This window comes from Kogia breviceps, chromosome 5 (genome assembly GCF_026419965.1).
Source record: "Kogia breviceps isolate mKogBre1 chromosome 5, mKogBre1 haplotype 1, whole genome shotgun sequence".
NCBI lineage: Eukaryota > Metazoa > Chordata > Mammalia > Artiodactyla > Physeteridae > Kogia > Kogia breviceps.
In genome coordinates, this window is record NC_081314.1 from 66,049,290 (window position 1) to 66,062,796 (window position 13,507).

Genomic DNA, 13,507 nt, shown 5'->3' on the forward strand with positions numbered 1-13,507 from the left:
AGACTAGATTATCCTCCTCAGTGCCAGGATGTGAATCTGGGAGTCTGTTTTAGAATTATATCTGTTATCCTTTGAGCACCTTTATTAAAGTATATTGCAAGCTTTGCTTGCCTCACAGATTCATTTTTTTTCTATTGCAAGTTCCCTCTTCTCTCTATGATGTGTCGCTGATATGAAAAAATGTGCTGACTACCAAATCTTGCTGTGGGTTAGCCAGAATTCTCAAAATGCTGCCAGTTTATCATTAATAAGTCCTCATTCATTTTGGCTCTCCAGACCCTATACAATTTGCTTTCATTCTGTATCTCCAGCCATATCTCCAACTACTCACTGTCCTGAACCCTTTTCTCCAGCCACATATTTTCTCATAGTTCTTCAAACACATCTTTAGTTAAATCCTCTTTTCTTTACTTTTCTGTATGCTGTTAAATCTGCCTACTCAAATCCACTCCAGACTTCCTCTTAGAAACATGTCCTGATTACACCAGCCTAACATAACCTGTTATTCCTCAGAATTGCTGTATTTTATCACTCACCATCTGTATAACTCCTCTGGCAACTAAAGTTAAGGTGGCAGTAGACAGTGGTGGCTCAGAGCATAAAACCTGGAGCTAGAATGCCTGGGTCTGAATCTTGGCTCCAAGGGTGACCTTGGACAAGTCACTTCTCTGTACCCTGGTTTCCTCATCTGGAAAATGGGAATGATAATAACATCTATTCATAGGGTAGTTCTCATAGTTAAAGGAGCCCAGGTAGAAAAATCACCTAGAACAGTGCCTGTACATAATAAGTGCTAAATAACTGTTATGACCATCATTATTAATCATACGTGAATCGTGATAGTTCTTGCACTGTCATTTTTAAACTTTTCTTTCTTTTATTTATTACTGTTTAGCTTGCAGTAAATTTATTTATTAATTTTTCAGCTTGACTTTCAGTACCTTGAAGGCAGAGTGCCTTGGACATAGCAGTTATCAGTCACCTTAAATTATATTTGGAACTAGGCAAAGTAAAAAATATAAAACAGTACCCACAAAATATTTGTTGCTTAGGCTTGTTGCTGCTGCATTTCAAAAAAGAGAGTAGTACTGCTTAAAAATACTAGTTATTCTTTAAAAACGACTATTCCAGAAAGAAAGTAAAGATTACAGAGAAATCAATTAAATACTTTATTTTAAAGCACACTAGATATATCCACAAGACATAGGGAAAAGACCCTATACAAAACCAATAATGTACTAACAATTTTTAAACACTGAGACTTTTTGCTTTATTTCACTTTACCTTGCCGTACCCCGGTTTCAATCCTAGTGGCAAGGTCTGCTCGAGGGGTGGAGAGATGCACTAATGGTCCAGCCCCTGGCATGAAGTTATTGTTAGGATCTTCTGCATATATTCTAGCTTCAAAGGCATGGCCTCGCAGAGTTATCTCTTCCTGGCTCAAAGGAATCTTCTCTCCTGCTGCAATCTGGTAAAAGAAGAGTATGTGCTTCTTATGAATATCCACCTTCTAGCAGCTATGAGACTTAGTCGATGGTCTTATCCTTTTCTACATAAAATGTACATCAGGCCTTTATAATGAAGCCAAATAAAAACTCGTTTTATCCACCCACTCGAGTATTGGGCAATAGCAAAAGTAGATTAAAAAACAGATGCAGCTTGAAAATACTGTACTAATTTGGGTTTCTAGAATTTTTAAATAGAGAAAACAGGCAAACCAATGACTAAATCACAAATATAAGTATCAGTGCTTTTTCAATATAATGAAAACTGAAATTTCTTACTGGCAAGATATTCTCAGTTTTCATTTAAAACATTAGCACTCAGTTACCAAATCAAGGTTTTTTATAGTAAATTATTAGTTGGTATTTAGAACTATTTTCACAGCTATGCCGAAAGTGTGGCACTAGTCATCTCTGTCATCTTCATCACCAAGTGATCAAGCAAAACAAACAGGGGAACATGGTTTTTAAAATTTTGTTATGTTTATGTATATTGCAAGATACCAGATTATAAACAGGATGATCTATAAATATCAAGTAAATCCATCTTGTATAATGTATCATTTAAAGCTTGTGTTTCCTTATTTATTTTCATTTTGGATGATCTATCCATTGGTGACAGTGGGTGTTAAAGTCCCCTACTATGACTGTGTTACTGTCGATTTCCCCTTTTATGGCTGTTAGTATTTGCCTTATGTATTGAGGTGCTCCTATGTTGGGTGCATAAATATTTACAATTGTTATATCTTCTTCATGGATCGATCCCTTGATCATTATGTAGTGTCCTTCTTTGTCTCTTGTAATAGTTTTTATTTTAAAGTCTATTTTGTCTGATATGAGAATTGCTACTCCAGCTTTCTTCTGATTTCCATTTGCATGGAATATCTTTTTCCATCCCCTCACTTTCAGTCTGTAAGTGTCCCTAGGTCTGAAGTGGGTGACTTGTAGACAGCATATATATGGGTCCTGTTTTTGTATCCATTTAGCCAGTCTGTGTCTTTTGGTGGGAGCATTTAATCCATTCCATCCAAAAACAACAGAATACACATTTTTCTCAAGTGCTCATGGAACATTCTCCAGGATAGATCATATCTTGGGTCACAAATCTAGCCTTGGCAAATTTAAGAAAATTGAAATCGTATCAAGTATCTTTTCCGACCACAACGCTATGAGACTAGATATCAATTACAGGAAAAGATCTGTAAAAAGTACAAACACATGTAGGCTAAACAATACACTACTTAATAACAAAGTGATCACTGAAGAAATCAAAGAGGAAATCAAAAAGTACTTAGAAACAAATGACAATGGAAACACGACGACCCAAAATCTATGGGATACAGCAAAAGCAGTTCTAAGAGGGAAGTTTATAGCAATACAATCATACCTTAAGAAACAGGAAACATCTTGAATAAACAACCTAACTTTGCACCTAAAGCAATTAGAGAAGGAAGAAAAAAAAAAACCCCAAATTTAGCAGAAGGAAAGAAATCATAAAGATCAGATCAGAAATAAATGAAAAAGAAATGAAGGAAACAATAGCAAAGATCAATAAAACTAAAAGCTGGTTCTTTGAGAAGATAAATAAAATTGATAAACCATTAGCCAGACTCATCAAGAAAAAAAGGGAGAAGACTCAAATCAATAGAATTAGAAATGAAAAAGGAGATGTAACAACTGACACTGCAGAAATACAAAAGATTATTAGAGATTACTACAAGCAACTCTATGCCAATAAAATGGACAACCTGGAAGAAATGGACAAATTCTTAGAAATGCACCAGCTGCCGAGACTGAACCAGGAAGAAAGAGAAAATATGAACAGACCAATCACAAGCACTGAAATTGAAACTGTGATTCAAAATCTTCCAACAAACAAAAGCCCAAGACCAGATGGCTTCACAGGCGAATTCTATCAAACATTTAGAAAAGAGCTAACACCTATCCTTCTCAAACTCTTCCAAAAGATAGCAGAGGGAGGAATACTCCCAACCTCATTCTATGAGGCCACCATCACCCCGATACCAAAACCAGACAAAGACGTCACAAAGAAAGAAAACTACAGGCCAATATCACTGATGAACATAGATGCAAAAATCCTCAACAAAATACTAGCAAACAGAATTCAACAGCACATTAAAAGGATCATACACCATGATCAAGTGGGGTTTATTCCAGGAATGCAAGGATTCTTCAATATACGCAAATCAATCAACGTGATACAACATATCAACAAACTGAAGGAGAAAAACCATATGATCATTTCAATAGATGCAGAGAAAGCTTTTGACAACATTCAACACCCATTTATGATTAAAAACCCTGCAGAAAGTAGGCATAGAGGGAACTTTCCTCAACATAATAAAGGCCATATATGACAAACCCACAGCTAGCATCGTTCTCAATGGCGAAAAACTGAAACCATTTCCACTAAGATCAGGAACAAGACAAGGTTGCCCACTCTCACCACTCTTATTCAACCTAGTTTTGGAAGTTCTAGCCACAGCAATCAGAGAAAAAAAAGAAAGAAAAGGAATCCAAATAGGAAAAGAAGATGTAAAGCTGTCACTGTTTGCAGATGACATGATACTATACATCGAGAATACTAAGGATGCTACCAGAAAACTACTAGAACTAATCAATGAATTTGGTAAAGTAGCAGGATACAATATTAATACACAGAAATCTCTGGCATTCTTATACACTAATGATGAAAAATCTGAGAGTGAAATTAAGAAAACACTCCCATTTACCATTGCAACAAAAAGAATAAAATATCTAGGAATAAACCTACCTAAGGAGACAAAAGACTTGTATGCAGAAAACTATAAGACACTGATTAAAGAAATTAAAGATGATACAAATAGGTGGAGAAATATACCATGTTCTTGGATTGGAAGAATCAACATTGTGAAAATGACTCTATTATCCAAAGCAATCTACAGATTCAATGCAATCCCTATCAAATTACCACTGGCATTTTTTACAGAACTAGAACAAAAAATTTCACAATTTGTATGGAAACACAAAAGACCCTGAATAGCCAAAGCAATCTTGAGAACGAAAAATGAAGTTGGAGGAATCAGGCTCCCTGACTTCAGACTCTACTACAAGGCTACAGTAATCAAGACAGTATGGTACTGGCACAAAAACAGAAATATAGATCAATGGAACAGGATAGAAAGCCCAGAGATAAACCCACACACATATGGTCACCTTATCTTTGATAAAGGAGGGAAGGATATACAGTGGAGAAAAGACAGCCTCTTCAATAAGTGGTGCTGGGAAAACTGGACAGCTACCTGTAAAAGTATGAAATTAGAACACTCCCTAACACCACACACAAAAATAAACTCAAAATGGGTTAAAGACCTAAATGTAAGGCCAGACACTATCAAACTCTTAGAGGAAAACATAGGCAGAACACTCTATGACACAGCAAGATCCTTTTTGACCCACCTCCTAGAGAAATGGAAATAAAAACAAAAATAAACAAATGGGACCTAATGAAACTTCAAAGCTTTTGCACAGCAAAGGATACCATAAACAAGACCAAAAGACAACCCTCAGAATGGGAGAAAATAGTTGCAAATGAAGCAACTGACAAAGGATTAATCTCCAAAATTTATAAGCAACTCATGCAGCTCAATAACAAAAAAACAAACAACCCAATCCAAAAATGGGCAGAAGAACTAAATAGACATTTCTCCAAAGAAGATATATAGATTGTCAACAAACAGATGAAAGGATGCTCAACATCATTAATCATTAGAGAAATGCAAAACTACAATGAGATATCATCTCACACCGGTCAGATTGGCCATCATCAAAAACTCTTTCTAGAAACAATAAATGCTGGAGAGGGTGTGGAGAAAAGGGAACACTCTTGCACTGCTGGTGGCAATGTAAATTGATACAGCCACTATGGAGAACAGTATGGGGGTTCCTTAAAAAACTAAAAATAGAACTACCATATGACCCAGCAATCCCACTACTGGGCATATACCCTAAGAAAACCATAATTCAAAAAGAGTCATGTACCGAAATGTTCATTGCAGCTCTATTTATGATAGCCAGGACATGGAAGCAACCTAAGTGTCCATCAGCAGATGAATGGATAAAGAAGATGTGGCACTTATATACAATGGAATATTACTCAGCCATAAAAAGAAATGAAACGGAGTTATTTGTAATGAGGTAGATAGACCTGGAGTCTGTCATACAGAGTGAAGTAAGTCAGAAGGAGAAAAACAAATACCGTATGCTAACACATATATATGGAATCTAAGAAAAAAAATGTCATGAAGAGATTAGTGGTAGGACGGGAATAAAACACAGACCTACTAGAGCATGGACTTGAGGATATGGGGAGGGGGAAGGGTAAGCTGTGATGATGTGAGAGAGTGGCAGGGACATATACACACTACCAAATGTAAATTAGATAGCTGGTGGGAAGCTGCCGCATAGCACAGGGAGTTCACCTCTGTGCTTTGTGACCACCTAGAGGGGTGGGATAGGGAGGGTGGGAGGGAGGGTGACGCAAGAGGGAAGGGATATGGGAACATATGTATATGTATAACTGATTCACTTTGTTGTAAAGGAGAAACTAACACACTATGATAAAACAGATATACTCCAATAAAGATGTTAAAAAAAATTTTAAAAAAACAGGATGATCAGCATTGTTTATCACTACTGTAATTATTATTATTTTGGCTCTTTTATACTAATACAACAAATCTCTCTCTTCAACTAATATAACTTGGAAAAGGCTATAGGAGGGCACACTGTCACTCTCTTCTCTCTCCCCTTAAGTTTTCCTCCAAGATGAGAAAATGACAAACTGAGATGGCAAAAGATACAGGGAAAAACTCTAACTTAGCAGCACACTGAACTAGACAGGTAAGTGTAAAACAAGCAAAGATTTCATCTCTTTAAATCTGTAGATAAGAAAAATCAGGAACCACAACAGTGAAAACGAAAGGAAAATGGACTAAATTGAATAGCTTTATGCCATGGTGTTTGGGACCTAAGTCTCTGCAGCCGTATTGCCTGGGTTCAAATTCTGTCTCTATACTTATTCTGTTCTGGGCATACTCATATTCTGGGTAAGTTTCTGTAACCTCTTAATGCTTCAGAGAAAAATGACTGGCATAAAGTAAGCACTATGTAAGTGTTAGCTATTATCATTTCAGTCTTATCCTTTATAATAAAATACTCTTTAATGTTCTAATAAAGAATTCTATTTCAAAAAAAAAAAAGAATTCCACTTGTTTTAGTATAAAAAAGGAAAAGAATGACCATATGTCCGTATTCTAAGATGTGATCTTATTGCTGACTATATAGTGCAATTTCAACCTGGCTATCTTTGCCTATCTGTTTTCCTCTGAAGATGGCTTCTATCTGGGCCCAGAAGAGACTGACCCAACCATGCCTCTGGGTACTTCGAAATTGGTACCATCTGAGTTCTCTGGGGCTTAGACATTGACTCTTTGGAAGCCCTGGACCTTGGATATTTCACCAGCCTCTCCTGAAACCACTAACCATCTGAACCTGCAGCCTGGGGGCTCACATCAGTGCACCCTTGCTCTAGGAAGCTGGTGACTCCAGATACAGGTCCTGGAGCTTGAACTCTTGCCTCACCACATGGAGAGACCCCTTGTTTTACCTCTGTTTGGAAGCCAGACTCCAAAGTACCTTGAACAATGTAAACAAGGTCCAGTGGTATCCCTAAGTTCTAGAAACCCTCCCCAGATGATAAAAGCCTATTTCTCTTTCTAAAGCTCTTACAGTTTCTTGACTTGCAGAAATAAATGTCTGCTGGTCCCCCTAATGTCCAAAAGCTTTCTCCTTTTTAATCCTTGGAAACCCTTTATCCTTCATGATTTCAAAATTCTGGACTCTCGTCATTACCGCTTCAGAAAAAAATACTTTTCCTTGAATTCTGGAAACATAAGCACTCTTTCCGAAAGTTTCTAAGCCCGCTACAGTTTTCCTGACACTAACACTTACTAGCCTGATGTGCCTGGTTTTCATTAGCTCCCAATGCCCAGAAGGCCCAGAAGAATCTTATGGCTCAATTAAAACCACCAATCATCCCCAAGGAACCAGCAAAAGGAACGTTATATTATTGTCCACAGAAGTTCTGCAAAGACAAAATTATCAAAATAATCAAGACTTTAGCATCACAACGTGGAAAAAATAATGTCGTTTCAGGATATATAAAGAACCAAGAATCCTACAGAGATCAAGAATATGCATACTACTTAAAAACATTTTTTATATTAAACAACAGGTTGTGAAAATCTACTGTTTTCAATAAAGAGAACATAACAGACTAAGTTATTATCATTAATATTTGAAGGAATAAGCTTGTAGAACTCAGATTCAGGCCAGTGAAGAACAGCTGTAGACTTAAGACTTCAGTAGAATTGAGTAGATGTGTCAAAGAAATGTTAAAGTGCTTTAAAAGTTTCTAAACATTTACTCTGAATGGCTACATTTATCCCTTCATGGGCCATCAACAGTCTCTCAGCACTTGCACATGGACCCCTCTGTTAATGTAGACCCTTCCCTTGGCTCTTCATTCCCATCTTTTCCTTAGCTTATTTCACCTTGGCTAGCATCTGTCCTGCCTCTAAAATCTCATGATGGCCTGGACCTGAATGATGTGGTCTCACAGCACAAGGCTTTGTGTTGAGACAGTGTGGTCACAAGCAAGCCTCAGTGACAGCAGTTTGCCTGCTGGCTGCCCCATGTCTAAGGGGGAAAGATGGTAAGTGACAGATTAGGAATCTGAGTCCATAACGTGCATCAAATGTAATGCCACCTTTAACCTCCCATTTTCCTATCCTCATGACAACCACTAAGAATTGAACCCTTGTCCAAAGCGATGACTCCTTTTAAGAGGTTTTAAGAAGGGAATGTATTCTCGACACTGATTTTTAACAGAAAAATTACTCCCACCCTAAGCTGCCATTCCACCAAGTCAGTTCCTGTGATCATCTCAGTAACAGGATGTTCCACTTGCAGCCTTGTATTCATCTCCATGAAGTAGAAATTGTGCTTTGAGTCCATAATAAACTCCACGGTTCCTAAATATAAAATACAGTGGTCACATTTCAACAGTGTATAATCAGTACGAATCAAAATCTTTCTTGATAGATCATATCAAGTTTTACAGCTGCCTTCATTCAATGGTAAACATTTTGCATTTCATGAAGAAAACATATCATATTTTGCAGCAGCAAATGATTCTCAATCAAAAATACGGAGCCACACGAAATTTAACAATAGAAAAGTAAATCTGGGGTTTCAAGCAAATGGCAAGCCCAAGTTATGAATCAGTCTCAGCTGTTGTAGCAGTTAGAACATGGTTGGACCATGTGTTACTGCTTCTGTGTACCAAGATCCCTGGAAACCTCACTGTGACATCCCATCTCATTCTAACTTTGTGGAGAAAAACACATTTTTTTCTCCTGACTGTGTGCTTTGGAAGTGTCTTTAAAAGTCCTTTTGCTAGTGACCCATTGGGAAATTACTTAGTAACTAAACACTATGTTAATGTCTTATCTACTAACATTCTATTAAGTACTACACTTGCCCCAACTTTATTAAGGCATAATTCCAGACAGTAAAGTTTATCTATTTTAAATATAGTGTGCTGAGTTTCAGCAATTGAATACAGTCATATAACCACCACCACAATGAAAATACAACATACTTCCATCATCCAAAACATTCCCTTGTTCCCTTTGCAGTCAGTCCCTTCCCCAGGCCCCAGCTCCAGGCAATCACTGGTCTGCTTTCTATCACAGTTTTTTTCTAAAATGTCATATAAATGAAATCATATAGTATACAGTCTTTTGTGTTTGAATTTTTTTCACTTAGCCTAAGGCAAATTCCATATAATTTAAAACTTGCTTTTCAAACTGTGGATCACAACCTATTAGTGGATTGTAAAAATTTAGTGAAGACTTCCAGTCTCCGGCCCAGCATGGAAGGAACTTAGAAGTTGCCACTCCATTCTGACAACAAGAAAAAGCTGAATAAGATGAAAAATCAACTCTTCTTAGATGCATCACAGACATGAGGTTACAAGGCAAACTGCTGCCCCCCAAATTAGAGAGACAGAAAGGTGAAAACAGAGATTCACAACTTATTGGAACAGAAACCCATGAGCAAAAACCTTTGTGGGAACAAGTACTGGAGAAGGAAAACCTGGACTGTAACTGACAAATTGCTGGAGGCTCAGTGTGGACAGTTCCAAGAGTTAAAAACCCCAGGGGGGACCAAGTTATTGGGAGCTCGCAACACTTTTTAAAGTTTTACCTCCAGAAGCTCTACCAGGTCCTCACACTGAACACTGAAGAAAAAAACCCCTTGAGTTTCTAGCAGTGGGAGGGGAAAACGAACCATATGAAGTATGCCAGAGTTCTGTTCTTCTGAACAAGATCTGTCCTTAAGAGAAACTATTTTATTAGAGCTTAAACTATTGGGATTTTATCAGGGCCTAATTAATGTAATTGAGGGAATAGAAATATACTACTCCAGCCATTCTGTCCCACATAAGGGAATAAATAAAAAACAAATAAACAAAAACCAACTGAAAAACACTGACGAAGTTCACAGTTCAGAGCGCAAGCTCACCAAAAGACTTAGACTGAGGGCTTCCCTGGTGGCGCAGTGGTTGAGAATCCGCCTGCTGATGCAGGGGACACGGGTTCGTGCCCCGGTCCGGGAAGATCCCACATGCCGCGGAGCGGCTGGGCCCGTGAGCCATGGCCGCTGAGCCTGCGCGTCCAGAGCCTGTGCTCCGCAATGGGAAAGGCCACAACAGTGAGAGGCCCACATACCACAAAAAAAAAAAAAAAAAAAAGACTTAGACTGAATCACAGGTCTATAGAACATTTCACCTTCCCTGTACCTAACCACTACACTACTAAAGACCTATTTACCATAGTTCCTTTTACCTGGTACATCAACGTCTGGCTAGAAAGAACAAATTATATGGCATCCTAAGAGGCAAAAAACACAGTTTAGAGAGACTGAAAAAGCATCGTAACCAGACTCAGATATGATAGAATTATAATTATCATAATTATCTGATAGAATTATCAGAACAAGAACTTTAAAACCCTTTAATTAATATGTTAAGGGTTTTAATGGAAAAAGTACACAACATGTAAGACCACTTAAATATAAGTAGACATGGAAATTTTAAGAAAGAAAGAAAAAAATTCTAAAGATCAAACATGCCATAAGAGAAATGAAGAATGCATTTGATGGACTTATCAGTAGATTGTACACAGCCAAGCAAAGAATCTCTGAGCTTGAGGATATGACAACAGAAACTTCCAAAATTAAAATCAAAGAGAAAAAAGACTGAAAAAAACAGAACAGAATATCCAAGAACTGTGGAGAACTAGAAAAGGTGTAACATATGCATAATGGGAATACCATAAGATAAGTAAAGAAAGGAACAAAAGCAGTATCTGAAGCAATAATGACTAAAAATTAATGTTGGACACTGAATCACTGATCCAGGTAGGTCAGAGAACACAAAGCAGGATAAATGCCAGAAAAACTACACCTAGGCAAACTATACCTAAAATATCATTTTCAAAGTACAGAAAATCAAAAATCCTGAAAGAACCCAAGGAAAAAAAACACAACTTACTTATAAAGGAGAAAAGATAAGAATTACATCTGACTTCTCCTCAGAAACCATGCAACCAAGAACAGCAGAGTGAATAAAGTGTTGTCTAAAAAAATCATCAAGGGCTTCCCTGGTGGCACAGTGGTTAAGAATCCACCTGCCAATGCAGGGGACACAGGTTCAAGCCCTGGTCCGGGAAGATCCCACATGCCGCAGAGCAACTAAGCCCATGTGCCACAACTATTGAGCCTGCACTCTAGAGCCCGCAAGCCACAACTACTGAAGCCTGCGTGCTTAGAGCCCGTGCTCCGCAATGAGAAGCCACCACAGTGAGAAGCCCACGCACAGCAATGAAGAGTAGCCTCCGCTCGCCACAACTAGAGAAAGCCCATGCGCAGAAACGAAGACCCAATGCAGCCAAAAATAAATAAATAATTTTCAAAAATCTATAAAGGAAGTCAGCCAAGTATAAAAAAACCCCATCAACCTAGAATTTTGTACCTTATTAAGTTATCCTTCAAAAGTGAAGGAGAAATAAAGACTATCTTAGATAAACAAAAATTGAGATAATTTATTGGCAGTAGACTTGCCCTGCAAGTAATGTTAAAAGAAGTTCTTCATACAAAAGGAAATGAAATAGGGTCAATAATCCAAGACGTAAAAATCTTTAATGTTTACGCATCTGAAAACAGGGTGTCAAAATACATCAGGTAAAAACTGAGAACTGCAAGAATAAATAGATGAATCCACTAATCAATTGGAGACTTTAATACCCCTCTATTAGAAATGGATAAACCCAGCAGGCAGAATATTAGCAAGGACATAGATGAACTCAACAGCACAGTCAATAAAATGGAATAATTGACACCTATAGACTAATTCATCCAACAACAGCAGATTACATATTGTCATACTTGCATGGAACAATCACCATGACAGACCACATTCAGGGCCATAAAAAAAGATCTTGACAAATTTAAAAGAACAGATAACATATAATGTCTGCTCTCAGACCACAATTAAACTAAAAATCAATAAATTGAACTAGAAATCATAATAGAAAGACAGCTGGAAAAAAATCCCCAAATACTTGCAGATTAAACAACACACTACTAAATAACACATGTGTCAAAGAAGAAATCTCAAAAGACATCTAAAAATTGTTTAAACTACATGAAAATGAGGATACAACTTTTCAAAATTTGTGAGATGCACAGAAAGCAGTACTTAGATGGCAAATTATAGCACTGAATGCATATATTTGAAGAGAAGAAAGATCTAAAATTAATCTAAGCTTCCATTTTAGGAAACTAAAAAAGGAAAAGCAAATTAATTCCAAGGTAAACAGAAGAAAAGAAATAATAGAGTAGAAATTCATGAAACTGAAGACAGAAAATAGAAAAAAAAATCAACAAAACCAAAAGCTGGTTCTTTGAAAAGATCAATAAAAGTGATAAGACTCTAGACAGGCTACCTAAGATAAAAAGAGGACAGAAATTACTAATATCAGACATGAAGGAAGGAACATCACTACAGACCTTATGAACATTAAAAGGATAATAAAGAAATATTACTAACAACATTATGTTCACAAATTTAATAACCTAGATGAAATGGGCCAATTCCTTGAAAGACACAATCTGCCAAAACTCACACAAGCAAAAAACAGACAATTTAAATAGGCCTATATCTATTAAAGAAATTGAAACAATCATTAATAACCTTCAAGACAGAAAGCAGCAGGCCCAGATTGGTTCACTGGTAAATTCTACCAACACTGAAGGCAGAATTTATACCAGTTTTCTACAATCTCTTCCAGAAGACAGAATTTTTCCTAACTCATTCTATGAGGCCAGCATTACCTTAATACCAAAACCAAAGACGTTACAAGAAAACTACAGGCCAATATCTCTTAAGAACACTGATGAAGTAATCCTCAAGAAAATATTAGCAAATTAAATCCAACAATGTATAAAAATCCCACCATGACCAGGTAGGATTTATCCCAGGTATGCAAGGCTGGTTCAACATTAGAAAATCAATTAATGTAATCTATCACATCAACAGGCTAAAGAAAAACCATGTGATCATATCAATAAATGCAGAAAAAGCATTTGATGAAATCTAGTACCCAATTATAATAAAAACTCTCAACAAACTAGGAACAGAGGGGAACTTCCTCAATTTGATAAAGAAGATTTACAAAAACCTACAGCTACCATCATACTTAATGGTGAGAAAATAGAAGCCTTCCCACTAAGATCAGAAATAAGGCAAGGATGTCCACTCTCACCACTCCTTTTCAACATGATACCAGAAGTCCTATCTTGTCCTAATAAGACAAGAA

At 37.0% G+C, this 13,507-nt stretch overlaps 1 protein-coding gene across 2 annotated transcripts in view; it reads right to left on the bottom strand.

The window, feature by feature from the left end:
- The window catches only part of MCCC1 (methylcrotonyl-CoA carboxylase subunit 1), a 68,030-nt gene that overhangs the window by 19,711 nt on the left and 34,812 nt on the right, over positions 1–13,507 (bottom strand). For both annotated transcript variants that reach the window (XM_059064530.2, XM_059064531.2), the window contains 2 exons: positions 8,469–8,596; positions 1,285–1,468 (listed from right to left, as the gene is read on the bottom strand). In XM_059064530.2, the coding sequence (XP_058920513.1) occupies positions 1,285–1,468; positions 8,469–8,596 (312 nt within the window). The remainder of the gene's footprint in view (positions 1–1,284; positions 1,469–8,468; positions 8,597–13,507) is intronic.